The 27,934-nt window shown below is 42.0% G+C and overlaps 1 protein-coding gene across 6 annotated transcripts in view; it reads right to left on the bottom strand.

The window, feature by feature from the left end:
• Positions 1-27,934, bottom strand: part of LOC111866210 (paired box protein Pax-6) — a 259,392-nt gene that overhangs the window by 73,688 nt on the left and 157,770 nt on the right. For all 6 annotated transcript variants that reach the window (XM_023856174.2, XM_023857820.2, XM_033752651.1 and 3 more), the window contains one exon: positions 22,158-22,415. In XM_023856174.2, coding sequence (XP_023711942.1) covers positions 22,158-22,415 — 258 coding nt within the window. The remainder of the gene's footprint in view (positions 1-22,157; positions 22,416-27,934) is intronic.

The raw sequence follows: 27,934 nt of genomic DNA, 5'->3' as shown, positions 1-27,934 counted from the left end.
GAAAGCAGTAAATATTGGTTTCGACTGCCAGGTTGTAAGTGGACTGTATCAAATTCAGTTCATACAAGATCTCACAGGAAGATAAAAAGACTTTCATGTACGTGTATGTGGTTCAATAAGCATTTCAAACTAGGTTAATTTTATTACAACTTTCGTTGTTGACCGAGTCCGAAGTTTCTCTAAAATAGACCGCAACATAGAGCCTGGTGTCCTGATATCTTACTGTGGGCAGTCACAGGCTCCGTGGGTAAAGTAGAGTAGAGCTGCTAGTTCAAACAGTGACGTATGTATGTGTATTGTGAAGGTTCCGAGTTCGAAACTCGACTGGCACATCAGCTATCCTGGCTGAAGTTTTGTGGTTGTCTCCTGTGACTCCGACGAATTATGAGACATATCTACTGACTGACTGCTAAATCGCTGCTTGCCCTCGTAAGTACAGTGGTTCTTAGCTCCGAGTTCCATGGGATTTATGCCCAAATTTTACTTTTTGACTGCCCTGTGGGCCGTCAGAACGCTATTGCTACTGTCATTATATTTTTATGTACGTAAAAGCGACATACATTCATATTACTAGACGCAAAATAACTACTACAGTTGATGCAGCGTCCTGATCACTATGGTGCAGAGATAACTCTACATCTCGGCTTTGTATTTACTTCAGTGTTTGTGTTTATGTTTCATTGGTTCAGCATAACATTTTTGTCAAGTCGGTCTAGACCTGTACGCCGTTGCTGCACGCAAGTCGAGAGAACAGTCGACATCTGTTACAAGTGTTTGTGGTTTTCCCCTCAGTTCAGTCTGCCTGCATCCTGCTTTATTGTTAATTCTTTTAATTCTAAGCAATTTGTTTTGGTTACAGTCAAGTGGCCAATAAAGACAGTAGGGACGAGGGAATGTGTGTGTTTATATATATGTATATATAAACTTTTAATAAAATGGTTTGTGGTACACAATTTGAGTCGATAACAGGTAATTGATATATTACAATTTTCCAATCTTTATATGAGAAAATCAACGCTCCGATTTATATATCATATCCATTCAAAAATTGCAGGGTATCCACTGAACACGATACGTGGGCATATCCCTTGGGTCTCCACTGAACATAATGCGTGGGCATATCTCTTGGGTCCCCACTAAACACAATACATGGGCATATCTCTTAGGTCCCCACTAAACACAATACATGGGCATATCTCTTTGGGTCCCCACTGAACACAATACGTGGGCATATCTCTTTGGTTCCCATTAAACACAATACATGGGCATATCTCTTGGGTCCCCACTGAACACAGTACATGGGCATATCTCTTTCAGAAGAGAACAAGGAAGAATGTGCAGTGAAAGAAGAGATGAAGCTGTAGAAGGAGAAGCAGATTAAACGTAAGAAGGGTAGAGAGGATAAGGGAATCAGGGGAGAACGATAAATGTGCATAGGAGAGGAAGATAACAGAATAGGAGGAAAAAGAGAAAGAAAATTGAAACAGAAGAGCACAGAGATAAGGACAAATATGTAGAGGGGAGGAAGAAAAAGAAATGAGAGAAAAAGGAGAATGAAGGTCAGAAGGAAGTGAAGAAGAAGAGGAAGATGGGGTGAAAGCTTAGATAGAGTAAGCGTGGGAGAGAAGTTAAGTAAGGCCGAAACCAAAGAGATGAAGGAAGAAGAGGAGAGGTTTAAAGGAAGCTAAAACAAAAAGAGAAAGAGATGAAGATTACAGAGGAAACAAAGGTGACAGCAGTAAAAGGAGGGAAAAAGGAAGAAAGAAAGAAAGAAAGAATACCAGAAGGAAAAAAAGAGATAAGGAATAGACAGAATATGAGGAAAATGAAAGAATGGAAGTAAAAGATGGAAATGAATAAAGAAGGAGAACAAGTAACAGAAAGGAAGATAGAGGAAGGCAAGGATAATAACGAGCAAAAGAGAAGGCTTTCTCCTGATGCCTCGCCATGGCACTCTTCATTCTGTACTGCAGCTGAACAATTGCTCCAAGAAGCAATTAGGCTCAGTGCGCATGCCGTGTGTTCTGCTGTCATTATGTCCCAGAGTTCTCTGTAGGCGACTTTTTGTTAACAAAAGGACGCAGAACATATTTTAGAGTTTTAAAGAAGGAAAATTACTTTGTTATTATACTCGCTGGTGTAGATGCAGCCCACATATGTGTAATTTCTGCTATTCTTAGTCTGAACCCCAAAATCGCGTGTCTTCTTCTATTGTACTTCATAACGTACATTTTTAAAAATGAATGATAGTTTGAGGGCATTTTGAAATTTCTGTTGAACACGAAGATCTGCTCTCAAACACAACGAAAGAACCGTCCGAGTGCGTTCTACGTGACTACAATTCCGTCTCCACGTATTGACAGTTCAAGGATAAGGCGATAGGACAGTAGCAGGTCGGAAATAAAAGTAAATCCTTGGTCAAGCCTAGTCGTGTAACAGGACGAATTATATCCTTGGATATAGACGGGCTCAGCTAACACTCTAACATTTCCTTAGGATTCTATCTTCTAAGGTATAAAGCCGTGTAGTCCGTTTAAAGTCAACCGACGTTTCGGAGGAAAATGTCGGCTCCATGTTCAAGGTCGAAGGAAAAGCGAAACAAGAAACAAGCGTGAAAACGGGTGGCTAACATTTGCTTCTTTAAATGGAAAACCCAAAGCAGAATATTTAGAACCGGGAGGGAGCAAATAACAGGAACTAGAGAAAATTACTGACCTGGGAGCTTCAATGTTTGTTCTCCTTGCCCGATACTGTTATCATAATGGAAACAGTGGATGCTGATATGGACGGGAAATGTAGCATGCATGGGAGCGAAAAGAAATGAATTCATAGTTTTTGGAAGAAAACCTCTAAGAACCAGACCAAAACCTAGACGGGAGGATAATCTAAAACGGATATTAAAAGAATGTATACACTGGATTCATCTGGCTCAGGATCGCAATTAGAAATCGACTATCATAATCATAAATATTCCCCCAAAAATGGGAATTTGTTTCTAGGTGTGAAACTATTAGCTTCTCAAAATGACCCTGCTTCATGGAGTTACATAGAGAGTCGAGATCCTTCTACAAGAAAGCGCATATAATTACTTACTTACTTACTCACTCATGGAGCTGAGCCCTTCTTGAGGAGCCGCCAATTCTGCAGCTACACTCAGCATTTTATGGAACCCGAAGGTTCATTACCGTGTTCACAAGAGCCCTCCACTGGTCCCTATCCTGAGCCATATTTATCCAATCCATACCATCCCATCCTATCTCTCTAAGATCCATTCTAATATTGTCCACCCACCTACGCCTTGGTCTTCCCTGTGGTCTCTTTCCTTCTGGCTTCCCCACCAATATCCTATACGCATTCCTCATCTCCCCCATTCGTGCTACATGACCTGCCCAAGCGCATATAATTAGGAGAAATAAATATGTTAAATTAATTTATTAAATTTTCAATTTTCATTATTTATTTCAATTTGTGAATTTTACGATTTTACAGTAACTGTACACCTCCACCCTTCAATTGTAAGTGAGACACACACAGTTCGTAATGCCCTGTTCGAATCTCGACTATACAGACTCAAGATTTGCATGGTTTCCACAGGCAGATGTGGGGTTATTATATCGCTTCTTCTGCCTTCCAAATCAGTTCCAGTCCATAATCTATCTATCAACTTCAGTCAAGTAGCTGGTGCCCCAACACATATTGTAACCGAGACCTTCCCTAATAAAAATCTAGCAGCCCGCGAAAATAAGGTTGTCCTGTGTCACTGGGTGACTCGATGAGCCCCAGAGCCGGTCTCGGTAATAAGAAGAAGAGAACAATTTGTTCCCCTTGCCTGGAATTGAACCCCGGTCTTACAGCGCGTAGACCGTGGCCATGCTGTCTGGAATATCGCGGGTCAAACCAATCTGACGTCGCCTGAAGCAGGTTGTTAAACTATATTAAGACGGTCTGCCCACTGGAAGTCCCTTGTTGTGTGTCCCCGAATTTCTTTACCTGCGCAAAGTGGCGTGCCCGATGGGCAAGATAACAGTGATTAATCACTGAGAACAACTGGCGCATCCTTTAAAACAACAGCGGCAGGTAGTTGGAACGGATTATTACGGTAAAAAGAGAAATAGGTCGACCGGGGATGTCGGAAGCGAATCAAAGTAATACACAAACAGTCGATGCAACGTCGGGAGCAGGAAACACTGCACACATGTAAAGAACGTAACGGATAGCAGAGATAAACTGCAGATATCACTGCGCCTTATATCCGCGTACACTCGACTGACCCGTGGCGGTTTCGACAGCCCATTGTTATGATATCTGTGCAACAATGGGACAAGTGTACTTTCAGTCCGTCTGGTGGGAAGGGAGGGTTTAGAAGCCAGGAGCTTGGAATTCGTTTCATCATTTGTTAAACAATTTCAGAGCCTGGACACACAAACTTGAGAGACAGAACGGAAGGAAAATGAGGAATATGTATGAGGAACAGGATGATAAGAGAAGGAATAAAGCTAAAATAGACGGAATATAGAAGAATATTGGAGGATAAGTGAAATATAAGATGGAGGAAGAGTAGAAATGAAGGATTAGTAAGGGGAAGCATGAGAATTAAGAGAAAGGAAAAGAATATGAGAAAATAAAATAAAGAAGGGGAGACAGAGAAATTGAATTAGAAACATGATTAGTGAAAGTGAATAGAAAAAGACGAAGGGAGAATTAGGAGACGAAGAAGTAGTAGAAGGTTGATGAAGGGGTAAAAGAGAAAATGGAGGAGAAAGATTAGGAATGAAGAACATGAAGGGAGATAGAAAAAGTAGAATGAAGGAAAATGAAGACGGGGAAAGAGAAGAAGGGAAGGAGAAAATGAAAAGAAAAGAACAGGAGAAAATGAAGTAGAAGAATGGAGAAGGAAAATGGGAGAATAAAGGAAAAAAGGAATACTGATTAAGAGAAAGTATTTGTAATATGTAGGAGAGTGAAGACAATGAAAAGTAAGAGAAAATTGAAGAACGAACGAAGGGGAGGAAAGAAGATTAAGAAGGAAGTGGATAAAATAAGAAGGGAAAACAGTAAAAAAAAGGAAGAGGGGAAAAGGGGGTAGGAAGTGAAGGGAAATGCAAATAAAATCTGTAAATGAGAGGACGTAAAGAGACGAAGAAATGGAGGAGAAAAATTGAAATTAAAGGAGGAATTTCAGGAGAGTAAAACGAAGTGACGATTACGAATGCGTTGAGAGAAAAAAATTGCTGTACCTTCACATTCTCCCGGCGTCTGACGACTTAGTTTCGAAAAGAATCGAACCTGGGATGAGAGTATTCCTGGTGAACTGTCAAGGGTTTGGTGACAGGTTGCTGTCGAGAAGTCGGAAGTAGATGCATATATAAATTTTTATTATCATATCGAATGTGACACCGTGTAGTCTCGTAGAAATATACCAAATTTTGTACCAGATTACATGACGTCACATGGAGGCAGCAAATTCCTCTGAACTCCTGGTACATTCCTAACCAAATTACAAGTCATCACACCTCAGAAGTATGCAAAAAACATTTTTTCCGGCATATGTGCGGCAGTACAGTCTTTCAAGACACTGGTAGTTGTCTACTGAACTACACGGAATTGCCCGTAATCTGTATTGAACTGGGTACTTATTGGTTCCGGTATCCGTTTCTGTAACTACAGTAATGAACTTTCAGGTTCCATAAAGCACTGAATTTCCTGACCAACTGAGCAAAACGTTTCAAGAACAACCCAGAATAATGGAGCTGCGGGTTCATTGGACACAGGTGTCTGTTGTGTTTAACAAAGCTTATGGAAACCACTTCACTGTGTCAGTTGTCTTCCAGAGACATCTCACTGGCACGACTCCAATGTTCAACACTTATCTGGAAGAAATTGTCACAACATGAGAATTACAGCACGTCAGTCAGTCAAGAGATTACTCTATTATGAAACACATCGTTGTGTTGTTTGGATAGGATTGCGCATAAAATAGACATGAACGTTTGGTATGTTTGGTTTATCCTGAAGCTTGAAGGTTACTCTCACATGAAATACAGACGGGAATTAGTCCAGCTGAAACTAAACAATAGATGAGAAGTCAGTGTTGCCAATACTGGAGGCAAGATTTCTTTACGGAGACGCCATTTTTGTTATTGATAGTGGGGTGGGACTAAGTCCCTTGTACTGCAGTAACATCTGGCCTATTGCACCAGCTCCAGATGATAGTTGAGGGTGATTGTGGAGCAATTGGTGGAATGAAGATTGGCAGGGGAAACCGAAGTACTCGGGGAAAACATGCCCCAGCACCACTTTGTCCGGTCCGTCTCATATCAAAGGAAAGATGGCTTTAGTTGTTCCCAGAACTTCTTGTAATTTATCCAGCTCATAATCGTAAATTTCTCTTTGGATTCATTAACATTTTTTCCTTGTAGTTTAAAATTCCTCCTCGAAGACTACCCCGTACCGTGGAGAGGAGGTATGCGCGCCTTGGTAAACCTGAGAACTATGCTGGCGGGAGCGTAAGCTCCTGGTAGAACCACGTATGTCACACAGGTCAAAGAGCAGGGGCCAAACAAAGTGTAGCTGCTGGTTCTTCATGTTGGGGGTTGGGCGTGATGCTAAGAATCCCGGACCGGAAAATTGTACTGTTACGAAACCATAGAGGAGGCCAAGAGCCACCGAGGATTGTGGCTGCAGCGAAGAAAAACAATAAAGAGAATAATTTTAAAATTAAAGTCACTAGATGGCTCTCACTTTATTCGCGCGGAGAGTTGTATGGAGGTAGGCCTAGGCCCAAATGAGGGCTGTAGCGCCAATGGAAAAAAAGGGGGATTCGCATTATGAATAAATTGATAATGTCTGAATTTGAATGCTATTCTGATTCTTATCTGTTCTTGTGTAACTCAATCAAAATCCGCCAGGTTTCGATGACTCTTCTTTCTGCCTTATCATACAACATGTTTCGGCCTAACCAGCCATCATCAGGTGTACAAAATGTGTTTAGGGAGTCTGCTCTGCTTTCCTGTTGTTGTACTAGACGCTTCTAGATGTTTCGTTCAGGTTATGTTACGCCGTGCCTTTGTCTCTAGCCACTGTCTAGTTTATCTGTAATATGCAACCACTTATATTAGTGTTTTTATACGGTGGGTATTATATTGTTACATGTACACCCATTGTTAGGCAACGTTTTGGTAAACAAGCTCCCGCGGAGAAAGTTTCTTGTTAAAGAATTCGTTGCTAGGTTACACAACAATAGAGGATGATGTGTTTTCCTTTTCCGCGGTGACTTCACGCAGCGGTGGATGGTGGTCACGTGACGTATGTTTCCTGTGATGTGTGTCCGTTCCTTGGCTATATAAGTGACAGAATTCGTTCAGTTCAAGGGCAGTTATGAGTCAGTCATAAGCTGCAGGAGCTCCTACTGGGTGTGCAACGGTGCGATAGCGTTTTATTGATGATAATTAAGAGAACTTATAACTGAAGTGTTAATAAATCAAATCATCCTAAGTAGAACCCATCATTTGCTCCACGCTTACCACCGTACACATGACAATGTGTTATTTCTGTTTTTCTATTATTCTTTTTACGTTTGTTGAATATATTGCTGGTAATGTCTGAATTATATATATATAGACATATGGCAGCGTACGTTCCTAAGACGCGTCTCCGTGGCAACACGGTGTTCCTGCATGATAGTCCGATGAAGTTCCAGCCGTTTCTGAATGTGCTCTGTTCTCTCCCAGTGGGCAAGTTGTCTCACCTTCATGTAATTTGAATTCAATTTGAATATGGAACAATAAATACACGGTAAACATTTCTCTTCTCAGGTCATTTACATTCTGTAATGGCTTCTCTCTCTTTAGCATCTCCAACGCTTCCTCCTTTCTTGTGAATAGTAATCTTTTTTTTGAGCAATTCTTAAAATATTCCATCCGCCATTTGTTCTTAACCGATGCCCGTAACACAATAAGTTAAACAATCCCATGCCGTTTCTAACAGCAACAATAATTACTGGACATCGTTAATAGGAACATTAAAGGAGTTTGCTGCAACACGGACACAAGATGCACTTGAGCGCAGATTTACAAAGATATTTAGCCCTTCAACGACCAGTGGTTACTATATGTACCACCCGTTTTGTGCTTGGTTTATATATGGTGTCCAGATGAAAGGTATAAAGAATGAAAAATGTATATCTCGGAAACTAATTGTCATACACGTATCCGGTTTGTGTCATCGGAAAGGAAAATTCTGATTTTTTTCAAACCCGGCTTACGCGCATGCGCCGCCACATTTCTGCTACCACGTTAGGAATCACCTGGACAGAGAGATGGCTGGGATATGAATTGGCAGAGGTGGACCAATTGTCTGGGACCCTAGGTCGCCAGATTTAACTCCAGTGGATTTTTTCTTGCGGGGTTATGTGAAGAACATTGTCTACCAGGTTAAGATCAACAAGCTTCAACACCCGAAAGCCCGCATAAGGGACGCTATGGCTACGGTAACACCAAACATTTTTCGTGCCACCAAGGGAACCCATATTTAAACTTATTGAGAAAGTTATATACGCAGAAAAAAAATCTTAGATAGTCTCCCTTTATAATGGTGAAACCCATAAATGTTTGTAATAAATTCTTTCTGAGATATAATGATTTTATTTTGGATACCTTTCATCCGGACACTCTGTATATCTTATCTTGTGTTGGTGCTGATGTCAGGAGATAGGGACTATCTCTAACAATTGGGCCCAACTGAGTAGCTTCCACCTGAAGACGGAGACGGAACCCAGTCCCCGAAACACTGGGTGTTCCAAATAAAAACACGACGACGAAAAATGTCCAGAAACAATATAATTTTATTCTTAAGAACATTTTGAATGTCATATGAAGTGAGAGACACAAGGGACAGGTTTCCACCTGCGCGAGTTTATCCCTGTTCTGCATGACGGACTGCGCTTGGGACGCGACTCTATAACAGAGCTTGGTTGTCAGACAAAGAAAATTAATACATCAAAGTCCCACGCGCATTCATTGGGACGTTGGGTTCTTCTTATAGTGGGAAAAGGAAATATTTCTAAAACTTGTTATAAAAGGACGTGAAACTTTGACCGTATTTATCTGTAACATGTACTGACGGTCCATCATTTCTATGGTTTCCATTAATATTTGTCTCTATATTTGTGTCTACTTGTTACTAATGTTACCGCCTTGTCACGCTTCATCTTGCCTGTCCATTATTACCAGTAGTCGGCTTCCCTGTTACAAATATAGAATTCCAGGGATGTCCAAATACAGATAAGCAAGAGATCCATGACAGACTTTCCAGTTACTGAAATAACATCAAGAAAATTATTAAAAATTTTACTCGAAATGCAGTGACTATATTAATATTAGATTTGAGTTTCTTGTAACTTGAATTTGTGGCATTGTCTTCTGTCGACGGCAGGTAATCCGAGAGATGTTGACCGACGTTTCAGAAGAACGACTGCCCCAGTCATCAGGTCACAAGATTTACTCAATCAAGCAACCAGTGAGAAAAAAAAAGAAGAGGGACTGTATTAATTTCCTCCGAAACGTCAGGGAACTTTCACCGGACTACATGGCGTCACGTACAAAAAGGCAGTACTCGGATTGTAATAATATTATGCTCTTGAAACTTATGTTCTGGTAACTATGTTATTTTAATCTTTACAAAGCAAATGCTACACAGACTTTATGTCGATAAATCTTTCTAAAAGTGCAAATAAAATTGCATGTTGAAAGATATACATCTCTTCAAAATAACATATTTGTATTCATAAAGCCGAAACTTCAGGTAAAATACAAGTATACAAATATATTATTTTTGAATGACGCACGATGCATCACGCAAAGAATAGAAATCCCTCAGGTTTATTTCCTTAGGGTGACGTAAGTAAAGTAAATAAGTAAAGGTATCCCTGTGACAGGCTATGGAGGCCCATAGGGTTGTGAGACGTCGAGGCTCCCACATTTTCTAGACAATCGGCTCATAGATGTCGGCAAGGTTGTCAGCCCAACGCGCCGGCCGCCCTTTACACCCAATAATATTCCAGTTACTGAGTCGACCCCATGGCCACAGTGCGGCTGGAACTATTAGGTCAATTGAAAAAAATCCAATAACCTCATCGGGACTTGAACCCGCGACCTTCCGGTTTGTAGCATAGTGTCTCAACCAACTATGCTACCGCGTACCCCGGGGTGGCTTAAGACTGACTCCACTTGGTACGTCGCCCACTGTTTGGCCTATTGTACTAGCTCCGGACTATAGATGATGATGAGTGTAGAGCAGTCGGTGGAATGAGAATTGACAGGGGAAACCGAAGTACCCACATGACATAACTTGGGCTCGAACCCGGGCCGCCGTTAATCGCCTGAGCGGTCATATACATATCTTCTTTTTTTTTTCAATGGCTCTTCCAGCCCTCTCAGGGCCCAGTCCTCTTGTTCAGTTTCGTAATCATTTTTCACAGACTGTAGGACTCCTTGGACGAGTGATCAGCTCGTCGTAAGGCCTATACTTAAATGCAGGACAACACGAACATAGAATAAACGTATACACACACCAAACATCCATGCCCGGAGTAGGATTCGAACCCATAATCCCAGCGTCCGAGCGAGCGAGGACAGTTCATGCCTTAGACCGCGCGGCCACTGTGACGGGCTGCGTCTCTTGCTCAAACAGATAGAATTAATAAGGCAATATAATTAATACGATCCCATAAAATTTCCAATATCATAACATTAGGAGATTTAATATCCAATAATATTTTAAGAAATGTTTCTTACTCATTTATTTATGGAGTTGAGCCCTTCTTGAGGAGAAGCCAAATCTACAGCTACTCAAGAATTTCCGAGAATTTTATGGAAACCGAAGGTTCATTACCGTGTTCGCAAGAGCCCTCCACTGGTCCATATCCTGAACCAGTTCAATCCAATCCATACCATCCCATCCTATCTCTCTAGGATCAATTTTAATATTGTCCACTCACCTACGCCTTAGTCTTCCCAGTGGTCTCTTTACTTCTGGCTTTCCCACCAATATCCTATATGCATTCCTCTTCTCCTCCATTCCTGCTATATGCCCTGCCCACCTCATCCTCCTTGGCTTGATCATTCTAATTATACTTGGAGAAGAGTACAAGTTATGAAGCTCCTCATTATGCAGTTTTCTCCAGGCTCCTGTCACTTCATCCCTCTTCGGTCTAAATATTCTCCTGAACACACTGTTTTCAAACACCCTCAGTCTTTGTTCCTCCCTTAATGTCAGAGACCAAGTTTCACACCCATACAGAACCACAGGCAAAATTATAGCTTTATGTATTATAATTTTATTATGTTTATATTATGTTTTTGGACAACAGAGGAGAAGACAAAAGGTTCTGGACTGAATGGTAGCAAGCATTACCCGAGTTCAGTCTCCTCTTAATTTCCTCCTGAATCAGGTTTTGATCTGTTATTGTTGTTCCCAAATATCTGAACTGTGCCACATTTTCAAAACATTTGTCTCCCCTCTTTATGTCATGATTTTGCCCTGCATTTTGGTGACGAGACCGCAACATATGTTTGTTTCTACCAAGAATAATATCGAGTTGGTAATCAACATTGCTTTTTCGAATTCTGTAAATCCCTAGCTCAAATCGGCCAGATTACCGCATATGCTGAGAGCTCTTTGTGTTTACTCAGTGCTTCCTGGAAAAAGTGGGTGTATCAAATTGGGCCCCAAAACCTTCCTTTCATATACTTTGCAATTAATTATTCACTAATTATCCGACTAATTATTCGATGCTGTACATCGTATCCTGAGTATTATCTAAGATGAAATATCGTCGTTAAATAAACCATATATAAAATAATCAGCCGGAATTGTGCCTAAAAACTATACGGCTGTTTCCTCCCATATCTGCTACGATCCATTATTCACAGATTTTCCTACTTTTCGACTCTATTTTTTTTTTTCTTTGGCACTACAGCCCTCATTTGGGCCTAGGCGTACCTCCATGAAATTCTCCGTTTCACTTCGGTTTGCTAGATCTTACACATACGGTAGGACTCCTTGGGCCGGTGAGAAGCTCGTCGCAAGGCCTCTACCTGTACACAAACACAGAAAATCGCACACAAACATCCATGCCCTGAGTGGGATTCGAACCCACGTTCCCGGCTTCCAAGCGAGAGAAGACAGTTCACGCCTTAGACCGCTCGGCTACCGTGACCGGCAGTGTATAAGAATAATATATAAGAATTCAGTTCGTACCTCACAGGAAACAGATCCGAACCCACGATCCCGGCTTCCGAGCGAGCGAAGACAGTTCATGCCTTAGACCGCTCGGCTACCGTGACCGGCAGTGTATAAGAATAATATATAAGAATTCAGTTCGTACCTCACAGGAAACAGATCCGAACCCACGATCCCGGCTTCCGAGCGAGCGAAGACAGTGCATGCCACTTTTCGACTTAATACGCCGTATTACTAATATTGCCAGACATACCAGAAAAGTAGTTCCTTACACCGTAAATAAAATAAACAACTGTGAAACCTTTTAGCTTCTCGTCAGCACTTTTTTTGTCTAAATCTCTTTCAATATTGGAACTTCAGAGGTCAATTTCGGGTCTCGAAATTTAACGATGCATGAAGAGCCAGTCTTTTTGATCGGATTGGTTATAAAAAATAATGGCTTTTAAATAAAGAAACAGCTCCAGTTAAACGAAGTTGAATCTTGCATGTAAAAGTGTCGAAGGAAGGACTGGAAATACGAAGCGAGGCGCCAACCCCTATATTAGAGTACATTCGTTTCACTTGAGTGCTCTCCTTTCGCTGTGAATGAGACAAGTGGAGAGATTAGATTCGAGACGATATTACACAGCAAGTCATGTTCCTGATATGGATCCACTCTCAAAATCCTCCAAGTCATTGCATCTGTTACGCATTTTAATTTACTACATCAAAATTAAAACAAAATTGTAATTTTACCTGTCTCGTGTGCCTGTGAAAGTCTGTCTCCCACGTAAGGCGGAATACGGATCAGATGAAGGCCAGGTTCTCACACCAATGATTATGATTTGGGCCGCAGTCGTCTGCCTTGTAATGCAGTTCAGTTCGATGGAATTCTACCGATGTTTCGGATGAACTATCGCCTCCATCTTCAATGTCAAAGACTAAGCCAAGCAAGAATTTGGGAAGAAACAACCGCTTGCTTTTTGCTGCTTTCGTATTTGGCCTTTTTATCCCTGAAGACGGAAACGATAAGCTCCTTCGAAAGTTTTCTGGAAGCCTACATGTCACACTCTTCAGAGATTGGTGGGTTTCAGAGAACAAAATTCTGAGGGGAGTATTTGTACGTGAATATACAGAACTACAATTTTGCCTGTGGTTCTGTATGGGTGTGAAACTTGGTCTCTTACTTTGAGGGAGGGACATAGACTGAGGGTGTTTGAGAACAGGGTGTTGAGGAGAATATTTGGACTGAAGAGGGATAAAGTGACGGGAGGTTGGAGAAAACTACATAATGAGGAGCTTCATAACTTGTACTCTTCGCAATATATAATTAAAATTATTAAGCCAAAGACTATTAATTGGTTAGTGCATGTAGCACGAATGGGGGAGAAGAGAAATTCATATAGGATATTGGTTGGAAAGCCAGAAGGGAAGAGACCACTGGGAAGACCAACACTTAGTTTGGTAGATATTGTTAACATGGATGGGGTGTTATGGGCTGGATTGATCTGATTTAGTATAGGGACCAGTGGAGAACTCTTGTCAAACGGTAACAAACTTTCGGGTTCCACAAAACGCTGGGAAGTTCTTGAGTAAGTGCACAACTGGTGGCTTCTCAAGAAGGGCTCAGCTCCATGAAGTTAATTAGTTAATAAAGAAGATGAGTTGTTTGGAGCTGAATAACGCATAGGTCTAAAATATATTCCTCTCGCCAATTACTAGGTCCATTAGAAAGATCAAATCTTGAAAGATAAAATGGCTGGAGCGTGTAGCATACACATATATGTGAGAGATAAGAAATATATACTAAATTTACACGGAAATCCTGAAGTGGAATCACCACTAGACACAATTAAGGATTTTATTGAAAGGAACTGGGAATCAGGACTTGTATAATAGTCACTGCAAATTTAAGCCTTTAAAACACAGTGGTCACTATTTGTACCACTTTATTTAGTATTCATAAACTTCACATTTTACCTAAAATATATTTCTGGGGTTTCATGCTATTTTCAGAATCACTAAACACCACTAAACACCATTAATCAGTTGTTCTTTGTAAGAGAAAAGCGTTGCTTTTCCTGTGAAATGAGAACTGATTTTTTTTAATAATATTTACATTGTTTCTAATTGACTCAAAGTTAAAAACTGAATATTATATACATATATATGTGGCTTGAAATGAGGTAAGATAAGAATAATTTAAAAGTAAATAAATAAAATTAATTACGAAATTCATTTTATTCCAGATGGATATCCTATAAAAGCTTTTCATGAAGAAATATTTCTGTCCACACATGATTCCTATCAGCAGTGCATAAGACCAAGGAGAGTGGGTTTGAAAGGAAACATGAACGATAATTTATCCACGCTTGGTTCTATTTAAAGAACCTTTTTTTTTGTTCGTTTGAAGTACCTCCTTGGTTGCTTATGATTTCTACTGTTCAGCACCCACAAATTGTTAGCTGTATCTTGCATTAGATAGCCATAAATGTCCACATTATTAGTTCTATTTTCAAAAGGAATAATTTGAGATTGAAAATACAAGATATGTCATTCATAGAACAGAGGGTATTAAGGTCGAATAAGTAACCTTATCTGTGTATACATTTTGTATCTACTAGTGGTCCATAAGCCGGTCACAGTGACTACGCGGACTAAAGGGGTCCATACACGTACGAGTCTGGCTCGGGTTCCAATGAGCCAAACTCGTCCGTGTGTGGGTCGCCACGCTCATACGTGTGTGGGGAAATTAATCCGAGCCCGGCTTCCTAGTCGCAAGCCAGACTCGTACGTGTATGGGCCCATTAAGGCATGAAGTGTCTTCGCCCGCTCGAACACTTGGATCGTGGGTTCGAGTCCTACTCAAGGCATGGTTGTCTTTTTGTGTTTATTCTCTGTTTGTGTTAGCATCATTGTGACGTACTGGTACCCGTCCAAGGGGTCTTATTGAATGTCTAAAGGTTCGACCACACAGAGCGCTACGCTATGTTCGCTACGTACGCTACGTACGCTGTGTACACTCTGCGACGCAGCTAACATAGGGAACATAACGTACGTAGCGTACGGAAGTCTGTGTGGCCAGTCACATTGGCAATAAAGGGAGATATTTTTCTGTTCGCATAGCGAACATTGCGTACGTAGCGTGCGTCGCGTACGTAGCGCTCTGTGTGGCCGTATCTTTAAATTAAGAAACTGAAGTGAATCGAAGCGTTTCAAGGATATCCTATGTTGCAAGAGGCAGCAACAAGGGTAGAATGAAATAAGTAGCCCATTACATTCTATTTTTTGTGATACTTTAGGTTAATTAATTAATTTATGATCGATATTGTTGAATACTAAATAAATCTGCAGAAATATTGGAAAGTTCTTCCCCTTTGGAGAATTTTTAATAGCGCCTTATGCTATAGATTATTTAATTTCTTTGTGGGAATTGTGCAACTGCTGGTTTATCTAACTAACAGTTTTTTCTTTAGTGGGTTACCAGTGTTTAATAAAGTATTGAGGATTTCCTTGTCTAAAGCGGTTGCTAATAAGCTGGTGGGAGTATGTTTAGTAATCATTTACGAGTTTAAGGGGCAATATAAGTGGAACATATCTACTGGAGTAGTAATTTTTACATGTCTTGACAATTTTGAGGCAATTTAACTAGGTTCCACGCGTGCAGAATTTTATTTTTAAACACATTCATAGACATGGCACGAAATCAGTGAAGACTTGGATGCATGGATTCAGTAATTTTGTTCGAAAATTATAAAGTCAAGGAGGATGAGATAGGCATGGCATGCAGCACGAATGGGAAAGAGAGAGAGAGGAGGAATGCATATGGGATATTGGTGGGAAAGCCGGAATGTAGGAGACCACTGGAAAGACCAAGACGTAAATGGGTGAACAATATTAGAATTGATTTTAAACAGATGGGATGGTATGGATTGGATTGATGTGGCTCAGGATAGGGACTAGTGGATGGCTCTTGTGAACACAGTAATGAACCTTCGGGTTCCATGAAATGCTGGGAAGTTCTTGAATAGTTGCGCAAATGGCAGCTTTTCGAGAAGGGTTCAACTCCGTGAGTGAGTGAATCGGTGAATCGAGCCGCGTTACTTCAGACAAGGATCGAGAATCTTTGCAATTACCTCATCACTACTGTGTTCCTATTTGCAGATCCTACTCGAGTCCTGTTGCTAGTGACAAAGTTAAAGGATTCAGAGGACGAAAAGTAACTGTTTTAGATATTTTATCAGTCGTAGGGTCAGACATTTCTAACGCCAACCCAACATCGCGTAATTCTTACCGTGCCTGAAATTTTCCAAAAATTATTATTTCAACAACGTAACAATATTTTTGTTCTACTTTTTTAAGGCAGGCTTATGTCCCCACTTCATATCTCAGAATGACACCTTAAAAACTTCAACTAAATTTGAGTAAAGTTACGCACGTTAACATCTGCTGTAGGCTATAAACAAGGAGGTAAGAGCATTTCACACAAACCTGTTTCCTTATACAGGATGGGTACTTGCTCTTTTAACATATACAATATATTTTATTGTGCTAGCATGAATTCATATATCCAATTTATTTTGAATGATGAATCTTGCTGCGGGTTTTATTGTCATTTTCCAGTGTTACTGGAATATTTCGACATGTACAATGCCCTCAAAGCAACATGCAACATTACGTAATTTTACTCAGAATTATGTATGGTACCTAACAGGTTAGATTAGTGTTAACGGACGTGAATTGTGTTCGGTGTTTAGGTGTTGGAGGCCCTGTGCTACAAGCCGGAAGGTCACGAGTTCAATTACCAATAAGATCATAGGATTTTTCAATTGACCTAACCCTTCCAGTCGTACTATGGCACAGGGGTCATCTTAACCTTTAACAGAAATGATTACCAGGAATATTACATGAGGTAAAGGACGGCCGATGTTACGCTGACCTGACCGCCATCTGTTAGTCGATTGTCTAGAAAATGTGGGAGCATCGACGTCTCACAGCCCTATGGGCTTCCACGGTCTGTCACAGGGATAGCTTTACTGTTTTTTGTAATAGAATTGTATGGATTTCAAGGAAGATTAATCCAATAAAAATGAACTCCTATAGAAATTTTTTGTAAGCCTTGCTATATTATGGAGTACAACTTTTAGAATTTTATTTAATTGCTTCTACGTTTTTTGAGGTTATATGCTTCTCGCAGAATTTAAACAGCGAAAGGCGCATGGTACAAGCTCGTGTAATCCAGTGAAAACTTTTCTGATATCTTCGGACCCTCTTCTACATAAAAATCGATCAGCTTTCAGTGTTTAGATGCTAGTCCGCATGTCGGGCGTGGCTCTTGCCCGTTTGCCAGGATAACGGGACTGGCATAGGTTTGCGCATCCAGATAGGACCGAGACGGATACAGAACTGCATCATGGGAAATGGTAACAAAGTTTAGCGTACCGGAAACAAGATACGTCTATGCTAGGGTCCATTTGTTTCTGTTGCAGATGCTATTGTTAGAGCCGTCTTTTCTATTGTCGCTCTCTGTTGTAGCTCCGAAATCCAAACAAACAGTGAACCGAAAGGAATAAAATTTCGGTGATTGGAAAGGTTTTCTGGTATGTATTATTTATCGGTATGCTTCACGGTATAATCGTAGTGGTAAAGACAAATATAAAGTTGTTTCTGTGCTTAATTAGTTAGGTACCACGTCGTGAAGGCGTATGAGGGAGTGGAGGTTTAGCTCTACCATTCTTGAACTGGACACTAGATGGAGGTGAATGGACAGCTTCACTCCAGAGCCGCTTTACCCCAAAGAAAAATTCCCCTGGTAACAATTGGATCGACTGGGTGGACCCCTGAGTCCTTGTGGACTCTGTGTCTAAGGCAAACATTTCTTGTCCTGCTGAGAATTGAACCCGGTCTCTCAGCCTGTAACCCGCTATTGTTCCGACAGACTTGTCGCGTCTAGTGGTAGTAATAATTTAATTCTTTTTTTACGTGCTTATTCAACAACCAAATGTCAAATTAATAATTTTTTATTGCTAGTGGGGTGGGACTAAGTCCCTTGTACTGCGGCCACTTCTGGCCTACTGTACCAGCCCAAGATGATAGGCGAGGGTGATTGTGGTGCAATTGGTGGAATGAGGATTGGCAGGGGAAACCGAAGTACTCGGAGAAAACCTGCCCCAGCGCCACTTTGTCCACCATAAATCCCACTTGACCAGACCCGGGATCGAACCCGGGCCGCCGCTGTGGAAAGCCAGCGACTAACCCCTTGAGCTTTGGGGCGGCTCAATTAATAATAATAATAATATATGGTTGTTGAGCATATATGCGACTATATGCATACGAAATATCCGGTAAGAGGAGTCGATGTTCGGTCCCCGGATTCGAACCGATAATGTCATTAGTACAAATACAGATCGTTCCCGCGATACCAGTCTGTTCAGCTGACAGACTAACCAACTTAATTTCTGAAGATCAGAAGGGACTTGAACCCACCCCATCCTTGTGAAGGAAGAATGTGTTTATCGCGGAAGTCTGTCTTACACAAATAGAGGCTTAATATATTGTTGTATTATTAAAACTGTGAGCAAGGTCTGTGTTTCCAGACGCGGTTCTTGTAACAGACGGGGCACATAATGCACCTCCAAGGCATTAGGACTCTACTAGTTGATAATTACAGCTTGTGTTACTAGAAATGCCTTTGAGAGGGCGTTACTATAGCACAAAAGAAAAATTATTACAATCACAGACATTTAAATTTAAAAGAATTTTCATGAGCATTCGTGTGATCGGAGTTAGATATCTCAGAACAATGTTGAGACATTTCCACGGGCATTAAACGGAAGCCTTATTTAACAAATTGTTCATAAAGGATAATAAATATTATCTGTAATTTGTACAGACAGTGGCAATTAATTATTAAAAATTTCTCGTGGAAATTACGTGTTACTAGAAGTTAATGAGGGGATTCGTGAATTTATTCGGTGTGTACCTTCTGATTAAGATATTATCTCTTACGAATATTTCGTGAAGGACGGGGCGAATGACTTTTACCCCTCGAGGAACTGTGAATAATTCTGTCTTCCCCTAAGATTTCTTTGTGGTTAGAGCCCAGGCCCTATCATCGCACTCTGGAGTATAGTATAATGATTCTGTGCTCTTTGCACCTTGAGACCCACGGCCATTTCTTTTAAAAAAAAATCCGTCTTTGTAAAATAAAACTTCTCTTTCTTCCAAAATAGTATGCTTATAATAAAGCATATATTGTTTTGTACTGTTATTAACTCTTTAAAGGCTAAGTCTGAGCCTGAGGCTTATGTTACGACCGACGGTCAGTCGGCCAGTCTGTCTTGGAATAAAGCACCCATCTGAGGCTTACGACTAGGTTTATATTACCGTCTGTCAGTTGCAGTTTTGTTTATATGAAGCGCCCTCTCTGACGTGAGGAAGGGTCTGTCGTTTGCAATTGCTGCTGGCCCTCGCCAGTGCAGTAATTCTCCGGTCCGAGTCCCGTAGGAGCATATTTTACTGTCCCAGATTCGAAACTTCCTTTTCGTCGTCTCCTACGACTCGCAGGGTCACGGTGGAGGTATTCGACCCCGCCTCCACACGGGATTTAAAGGATAAAATTCTTTACCTCACAGGGAACGCTCTAGGTCTCCATTACGAAACTCAACTGGTTGATGCTATTGCTAGTCGTTGCTAGGTAACAGATCTAAACAATGGCTATTCCTTCGCAAAGGTTTCCCTATCCGTTTCCTGGCAAAGGATTTTAACACAGGAACTCACACTCCAGATATCACTGCAGTACTTCGCACACGAAGTCCTCTAATCGCATGTTAAGTCCTCATTGACAGACTTCTAATTCTTCTTCAACTACGAACTTCCCGTCTCACTCTGTCAACTGCTAGATCCAATTCGCCTCAAATCTCAAAAGCCAAAGTTACTTTACGACTGGCGGTTTACCTTGGCGCTATGCCCTTGAGACTCACGACCAGAGATTTCTTTTCCAACTGAACTCTTAGGCGGTAATAGTCCATATATATTTTTTCATTGCTAGTGGGGTGGGACAAAGTCCCTTGTACTGCGGCCACTTCTGGTCTATTGTATCAGCCCCAGATGAAAGATGAGGGTGATTGTGGAGCAATTGGTGGAATGAAGATTGGCAGGGGAAACCGAAGTACTCGGAGAAAACCTGCCCCAGCGCCACTTTGTCCACCACAAATCCCACTTAACCAGACCCGGGATCGAACCCGGGCCGCCGCTGTGGAAAGCCAGCGACTAACCGCTTGAGGTATGACGCGGCCTTAGTCCCTATGTAACATCCTTTCTGACGAGATGTGTTTGTCTCTTACTAATATGCGTGGCCCTTCTCAAGTGTATGTATCGCACATGTAGATGTTACTGAAAAGTCTTCCTTCTGCACTATACACAAGTCCTGTGCCTGTTCTTGTTACAGTTGTCCTACACCGATCACCGTAGAAAACCCAGTTTCCAACATTACCTCTGTTATTGCATTCTTATCCGTTGCCGAGGGTTCCCTAGCAGGGGCCTCTAATTTTTATTAAGGATCCGTTGCCTAGCAGCGAACATTTTTCTTTGATTGTTTAGCGGAAGATGCCTATAAAGGGGTTTATACGCTACAGTATAGTTTCAAAAGCTGTATTCATGGTTCTTAGATAAATACGCGCATCTATACTCAAGGAAGCCCTTGACCTCTACTGTGGAGTAAAGGACATGTAATCCTACGCCTTCAAGAAGAACAATACGAACGGAGTAGCGGTATGGCTTTAGGCTTCTTTTAAGGAGGAGGAGTTCAGTTCGAATCTCAGCCACAGCACCGATTACCCCGAATGATATTTCTCGTGACTATCCTCAGTACCTCCAAACAATTCCAAATTCTTCGAAATTCGTCTTTTATTGAACACCCTGTATGACAGTGCCATAGTTCAGGAGGTTAGTCGCCAGCCTCCCACAGCGGCGGCCCGGGTTCAATTCCAGGACAGATCATGAGGGATTTGTGGTGAACAAAGTGACTCTGAGTCAGATTTTCTCCTAATACTTCGGTTTCCCCTGTCAATTCTCATTCAACCGACTGATCTACATTTGTCATCATGTAATATCCGGGGCTGGTACAATAGGCCTGTAATGGCCGACGTACCAAGTGGGCTCAGTCTCACCCCACCCCAAGAATCTATGTAAAACAATAGCGCTACATAATGTACATAGGTCAACGTAGTAAAATAACCTGAATATAAATTACAGACAAAGTGGCAGACGGTAACGTTGTTGGTTGAGGCAATAGGCTACAAGGCGGAAGGACGTGAGTTCGATTGTCGATGAAGTCATTATATTTTTCAATTTTCTTAGTCCTTCCAGCTGCACTATGACAGGAATCTTCTTGGGGGTAAAGAGCAGCATGCGCGTGAGGCTGACAACCTCAACGTCAACTGTGAACAAATTGTGTAGAGAAAATGTGAGAGCCTCGACGTCTCACAGCCCTATGGGCCTCCGCTGCCTGTTAGAGGAATATTTTCACCTTTTCTAAAATACAGCGAATATCTCGTTACTTAACGGCGCTATCCGTATTAAGACCGCGTGGCGTCGCAAGGCAGGATGAACAATGAATTTGGAGCGGTCGGTGGGACGGGAATTGGCAGGGCAAACCGGCGTAGTTGGAGAAAACCCCGTTCCAATTCCGCTTTACCTACAGAAAATGACATCGAACTCGGACCTTCACAGTGGGAAGCCAGCAAATAACCGTCTGAGCTGTGGCACTGCCGCAAATGTCTGCATAATGTCTCTAGTAGGCCACGACCACTTCTTTCAACGTATTTTCTAATTCGTCATTCAACCTCTCATCTTACAAATCAACGCTAAAAGTCTGCGTCGTGAGATAACTCACAAGACGAAGAGTGATGATGATGATGATGCGTGATGTCACTCACCGAGCAGCTTGGTCACCGCCCCCTGCTGTGTCAGCATATGCTGCGCAAGGTCGTAATGTCGCAGTCCAAAGCGGGACAGCTCTAGCAGTCTCTGCTGGGACACGAGAGACGCCAAGGGATGTCCCGCCGCACCTGCAGTCCCAATGGCCGAAGCGTATAAGTCCCGCAAGGCGGCAGGCGGAGGTAGGGCTCCAGCGCTAGGCACCGCCGTGGAGGACGGCATTGTGCTACCGCCACTGCTCACACTTGGAGACGCCACTGCAACCAAACAAAACTCTTGCTAAAGTCTAGTAGTTAACTTGATTTATTTATTATAATGTTAAGGACGCTGTCTGTAGTTCAGATTATATTGCGGTGGGTGATGGCCGGTTACTGGAAACTGAACCAGAGAACAGTGGCCTGATACTGAGTTGTGCTCCGGTCCGCGCCATACCTCAAGCGGTTAGTCGCTGGCTTCCCACCGCGGCGGCCCGGGTTCGATCCCGGGTCTGATCAAGTGGGATTTGTAGTGGAGAAAGCGGTGCTGGAGCAGGTTTTCTCCGAGTACTTCGGTTTCCCCTGCCAATCTTAATTCCACCAATTGCTCCACAATCACCCTCACCTATCATCTGGGGCTGGTACAATAAGCCAGAAATGGCCACAGTACAAGGGACTTAGTCCCACCCCACTAGCAATAAAAAAATACAGTGTGAGCCCTCCGTACCCCTTGGGTAAGAGGTTGGGTGGATCCCAGAACCAGTCTGAACGACGTGGAGAAGAGAAAATTCGTGACCCCACTGGAACTCGAACTCCGACCCCTCGGTCGTCCAGCCCTCAGCCAGTCGCTACACCGACTGAGCTTGTTATACAGATTTGTAACCAATATACATATTCGTAACTAATTGCTACATGCATACCAAAAGGAAAGCAACTCTTAAGTTTCGGCCACACAGAGCGCTACGCTATGTTAGCTACGTACGCTACGTACGCTGTGTACACTCTGCGACGCAGCTGACATAGGGAACATAGCGTACGTAGCGTACGGAAGTCTGTGTGACCAGTCACATTGGCCATAAAGAGAGATATTTTTCTGTTCGTATAGCGAACTTCTGGATGCGTTGTTACAACCGTCCATGGTCTGTAAGGTCTGTAAGCTCACGTGCCTGAGTTCTGCTGTCTTCAGACACTGAGTAGGGCTAACGGACCTGGTGAGCATGTCGTTTTATTGCATGTTCGTATCCAGCTGTGATTTCCATTCTCACACTTGCTTTCTTTTGTTTTAGTATCTCGCAGGGCATTCTGATATTCGCCCGCCAACTGCTATTATGTTTGATTGTCATGAATGATGGATTAAAAAGCTGTAGTAACTAATTAGCATCACAAATGCTCTGTCCCCCCATGCAGCACATGTTGAATATACAGCGTTAGGATCTGATACTGGGGACTTCTCTGGTAATGGACAAACAAAGACGGCAGTGGGATGGAAGTGACGAAACGTCGACAAATGCCGGGCATAACAAAGTCACACCCATCTTATAAAGTTCACTGAGAGAGGTAAAGGTCGTTCAAGGGCTGACAACCCTCCCCAGTAAGGAATTTCTGTATACTTGCATGGCGTTATTCACTACCGCAACTTTGCACGTTACAAACGGAAGTGTGTGGCTGTGGCTGAGGTAGAATACGATATGTTCAAGAAGGAAGAGGCGAAGCTTTCTTCCACATTTGTCCCGCGACATATTTTCCTGTAGCAGTCTTGGAGGTAAAAGTCCACGTGTTTTGTACCTCGGCATTAGGTGGACTCACGTTTCCACTGATTCATGCTGCAGAGAAAGCCCCAGTAACCACTGGATACAGGGCGCGCCGTAGCTCAAGCGGTTAGTCGCTTGGATAGATAAACCATTTGCAGTGATTTTTCTGGAAAATTTGTAACCCTGAAGAGGTGTTTCATTATGATTCTGTCCATTGTCTTTCTTGGCCAGGAGCAGGCACCAGCCCCCATGGCTCACGCCGTGGATATGTTGGCACAAAAACATCCTATTCCGCCCATGATGATGGAGGAAGAATTTAGCTCCGAAACGCAGTCAGAATTTCCAAGACCAGACATCAGCCCCCATGGTTCATGCCATAGATAAGTTGTCACAAACACAAGTCCCATTTTGTCCCTGAAGATGGAGGAAGAAACCACCATCTAAACACAAGCAAAATTCTCCACATATGCATTGTTCGAAACCCAAGAACAGAATCAACAGCAATGAAGAATCTCATTGAAGGTCTAAAATCAACAAGAACCAACCCACATTGGCACAACAATGAATGTAAAATTTACATATATAAAACCTGGATATATTTAGCTACTTCTAAGGCAAAAGTAAAGGTAAGGTTATCCCTGTGCTTAACTTACTAAGTAACACGCCATGAAGACGCAAGTGAGAGTGGAGGTACAGCTCCGCCATTCTTGAATTCGACACTAGATGTAGCTGAGCCATAAGCTTCAAGCCCCGCCCGCTTCACCCCAAGGGAAAAGAGCCTTCAGCCTGCATTGAATAGAAGCATGGGTGGACCCCTGAGCCAATTTGGCCACTCTTTTGACTCTGCCGTGAATTAAACTCCTGCCGCCCTCCCGTAGTTCGTCGCCATACCGACTGAGCTATCGAAATTCTCATAAAAATTTCATTGAAAGAATTTGAAATTTATACTGCGCTGAAAAATAAAAGCAGGCCCGGATTTGGAAGATTTAAACTCGATCCTTTCTACCGTAAGCTGACTAGAATTTTACCGTAGTTTTAAGGGGATAAATAGTCGCCAATATTCTAGACACATCGCTAGCCTCACGTGGTTTCCGAGCCATTTGTTGCATATTTATATTAGTCATCCTACAGACGGAACATAATTCAGTTTGGTATTTGCATAGGAATGCACGAACACAATTGTGTTATTAATGTTGGGGAAAGTTAACTGGGAATTTTTATCACGTATCCTCAGAATTCTCGCGGCCAGGACATATATCATGTCACCAACAAATTACATCTGAAAAGGAAGATATCTGTATTCTGGCTCATACATTAATTGTGTGAAGCTAACAAGTCAACTAGTGACTGCCCAAATTCGTATTTAGAGAGCAAGCATGCCTGCCGTTTGGTTACTAAATGTTCAAGTTGAATTTCAACGCTCTAAGCGTAGCATCTTCTGGGATATAACGCCATGCAGCCCGTTGAAAGTTAACCGACGTTTCCATCTTCAATGTTAAATAAACTCTCCACCTGCTTTGACGTTGGTATCGTACTCGGCTTATTCGAACCCAAAGATGGAGGTGATATGTTCCTCCGAAACGTCTGTAAGCTTTCAACGGACTACAAGGTGTTAATTACCAGATGATAGTACTTTTCATAACCACCGCTGTGAAAACATCAACTCCTAATGAGTCGTAGGAAGCTTCGAAAAAGGCACCCAGTGCCTTGGGGTATAATTGGGCTACCCTGTTCCTGGGGGTATAAATACAGGTACCTAGCCCACCAGGTTGGGGGAGTCTCGAAACTGAGACTGTAAAATGTGGTCATGAATCCCGCGGGACTGGTATCTGAGAATGAAGGCGCTGGCGAGGGCCATCAGCAGTTGTAAACGACAGAACCATCCTCTCGTCAGAGAGGATGTTACGTAGGGACTATGACCGCAAGTATTCAGTTGAAAAATATTGCTGGTGGTGAGTCTCAAGGGGCTTGTCGCCAAGACGAACTGATTTGTGGTAAACCGCCACTCATAAAGTAACTCTGACTCAAACACTGTACGAATTTATAAAATTTTTCCTGAGAAGCAAAGCGATTTGGAATTCTTAGACAATTAGACCTCTATTCAGAGGTCTGTAGGCCGATATAAAAATTGAGTTCAAGGTGAAAAATCCTCTTCCTGTACATTTTCCTGTCGTTATTAGAATTTCGTGTACATTTTTGTACGAAAAATATTTGAATTGAAAATTGAATGTCTTTAACTTAGATTAGAGCTTCGTATAAAATAGTTTTAATCACGCGTTTAAATCAAGAATTTTGTTATTTAGGGAAATGATTGTGATAATTACTTCCTTAAAAGGATTGCAAAGTAAGCTCTCAAAGTAATTAGCCTTCTCAGGTTTTCAAGATATTTGTTGATGTTCAAACTAGAAATGGACAAATGGGTTATTTACCGAATTAGGATTATTCAGTTCGGTCACTTTAGTGACTTGTTCACTTAACCTCTTCGCTTTATCACATTAGTGTTACCTGCACACAGGACAACACGAACACAGATTAAACGCACACAGACATTCATGAATTGAATGGGATTCGAACTCACGATGCCAGCGTGCGAATACAGTTCATCCCTCAATACCGCGTGGCCACTGTGATCAGCATAGCCCATAGCGTATGCATATACAAACGCATACTGTGAAACAAGCCGTAACACGTACCTAATTTCAAAACTGCTTTAATATTTCATGAAATTGTAAAAACTAACCAAGCAACTGCGGGGTACGCGGTAACGTAGTTGGTTGAAACACTATGCTACAAGCCGGAAAGTCGCGGGTTCGATTCCCGATGAGATTTCCATTTTTTAATTGACCTAATCCTTCCAGCCGCAATATGTCCCTAAGGTCGACTCAGCCTCTAACAGAAATGAGTACCAGGAATCTTCCTGCGGGGTAAAGAGCGGCCGACGGATAAGACTAAAAACCTCATCGTTATCCGCAAGCCGATTGTCTAGAAATGTGGGAGCCTCGACGTCTCACAACCCTATGGGCCTCCATGGCCTATTACAGGGATAGCTCTACTGATTTTTCTTTAACCAACTAATTCTTTGGACGCTCGCTTCTAATAAGGTAATAAGGCTCAGATATTCACCTGCTTTCGCAAGAAAACGCCCGCCACTGGTCAGTACACAGATCCACGTGAATTCAGCCCAAATCCACACACTCGCCTTATTCAATGTATCCTTTTAAATTATTCGATGTATCCTTTCTCTCTGTAGTTCCTCTTAAATTTCTGGACTGAAACCTGTCATGAATTTCCCGTCTAACCTCGAACCCATGTTATTTGATTTTATCTCCAGAGTAATATATTTTCACTATATTAGAAACAACAATTTAGGTAGAATATAATGTTTTGGAATATGACGCCAAACAGTCTGGTACATATTTGCTGACGTTTAAGAGAAACCTTCTGCCTCCCTGAAGATGCCTTTTATTCCGGTTATCGAAGAGTCACAAGTTTCAAATAATCTAGAAATTTGATACTCCTATTTGAGATTGTAATACTAATATTAAGTGTAATTAGAATGATCAAGTCAAGGAGGATGAGTGGGGGGGGGGGAATTTGCACGAATGGGAGAGACGAAGAATGCGTATAGAATATTGGTGAGAAAGCCAGAAGGAAAGAGACCACTGGGAGGACCAAGGCATAGGTGGGTGGACAATATTAAAATGGATTATAGAGAGATAGGATGGGATGGTAAGGATTGGATTGATCTGGTTCAGGATAGGGACCAGTGGAGGGCTCTTGTGAACACGATGATGAACCTTCGGGTTCCATAAAATGCTGGGAAATTCTTGAGTAGCTGCAGAAATGGCGGCTCCTCTAGAAGGGTTCAGCTCCATGAGTAAGTAAGTAAGTGATAATGATATGCTTGATTGCAAGTCGTATCCTATTACCATGAAGATGGAAGCAATAATTTCTTCTGCTGGAGTACAGGGTATCGTAACCCAGAAGATAGTGTTGCTAATAGAAATTTCGAATTTCTAGTTCTTTTGAAGTGAGTTTAATCTCAACACT

This window comes from Cryptotermes secundus, unplaced genomic scaffold, assembly GCF_002891405.2.
Source record: "Cryptotermes secundus unplaced genomic scaffold, Csec_1.0 scaffold81, whole genome shotgun sequence".
NCBI classification, from domain to species: Eukaryota; Metazoa; Arthropoda; class Insecta; order Blattodea; family Kalotermitidae; genus Cryptotermes; species Cryptotermes secundus.
Note: the sequence above shows the minus strand (reverse complement) of the source record. Positions and strands in the feature narration are given on the sequence as shown.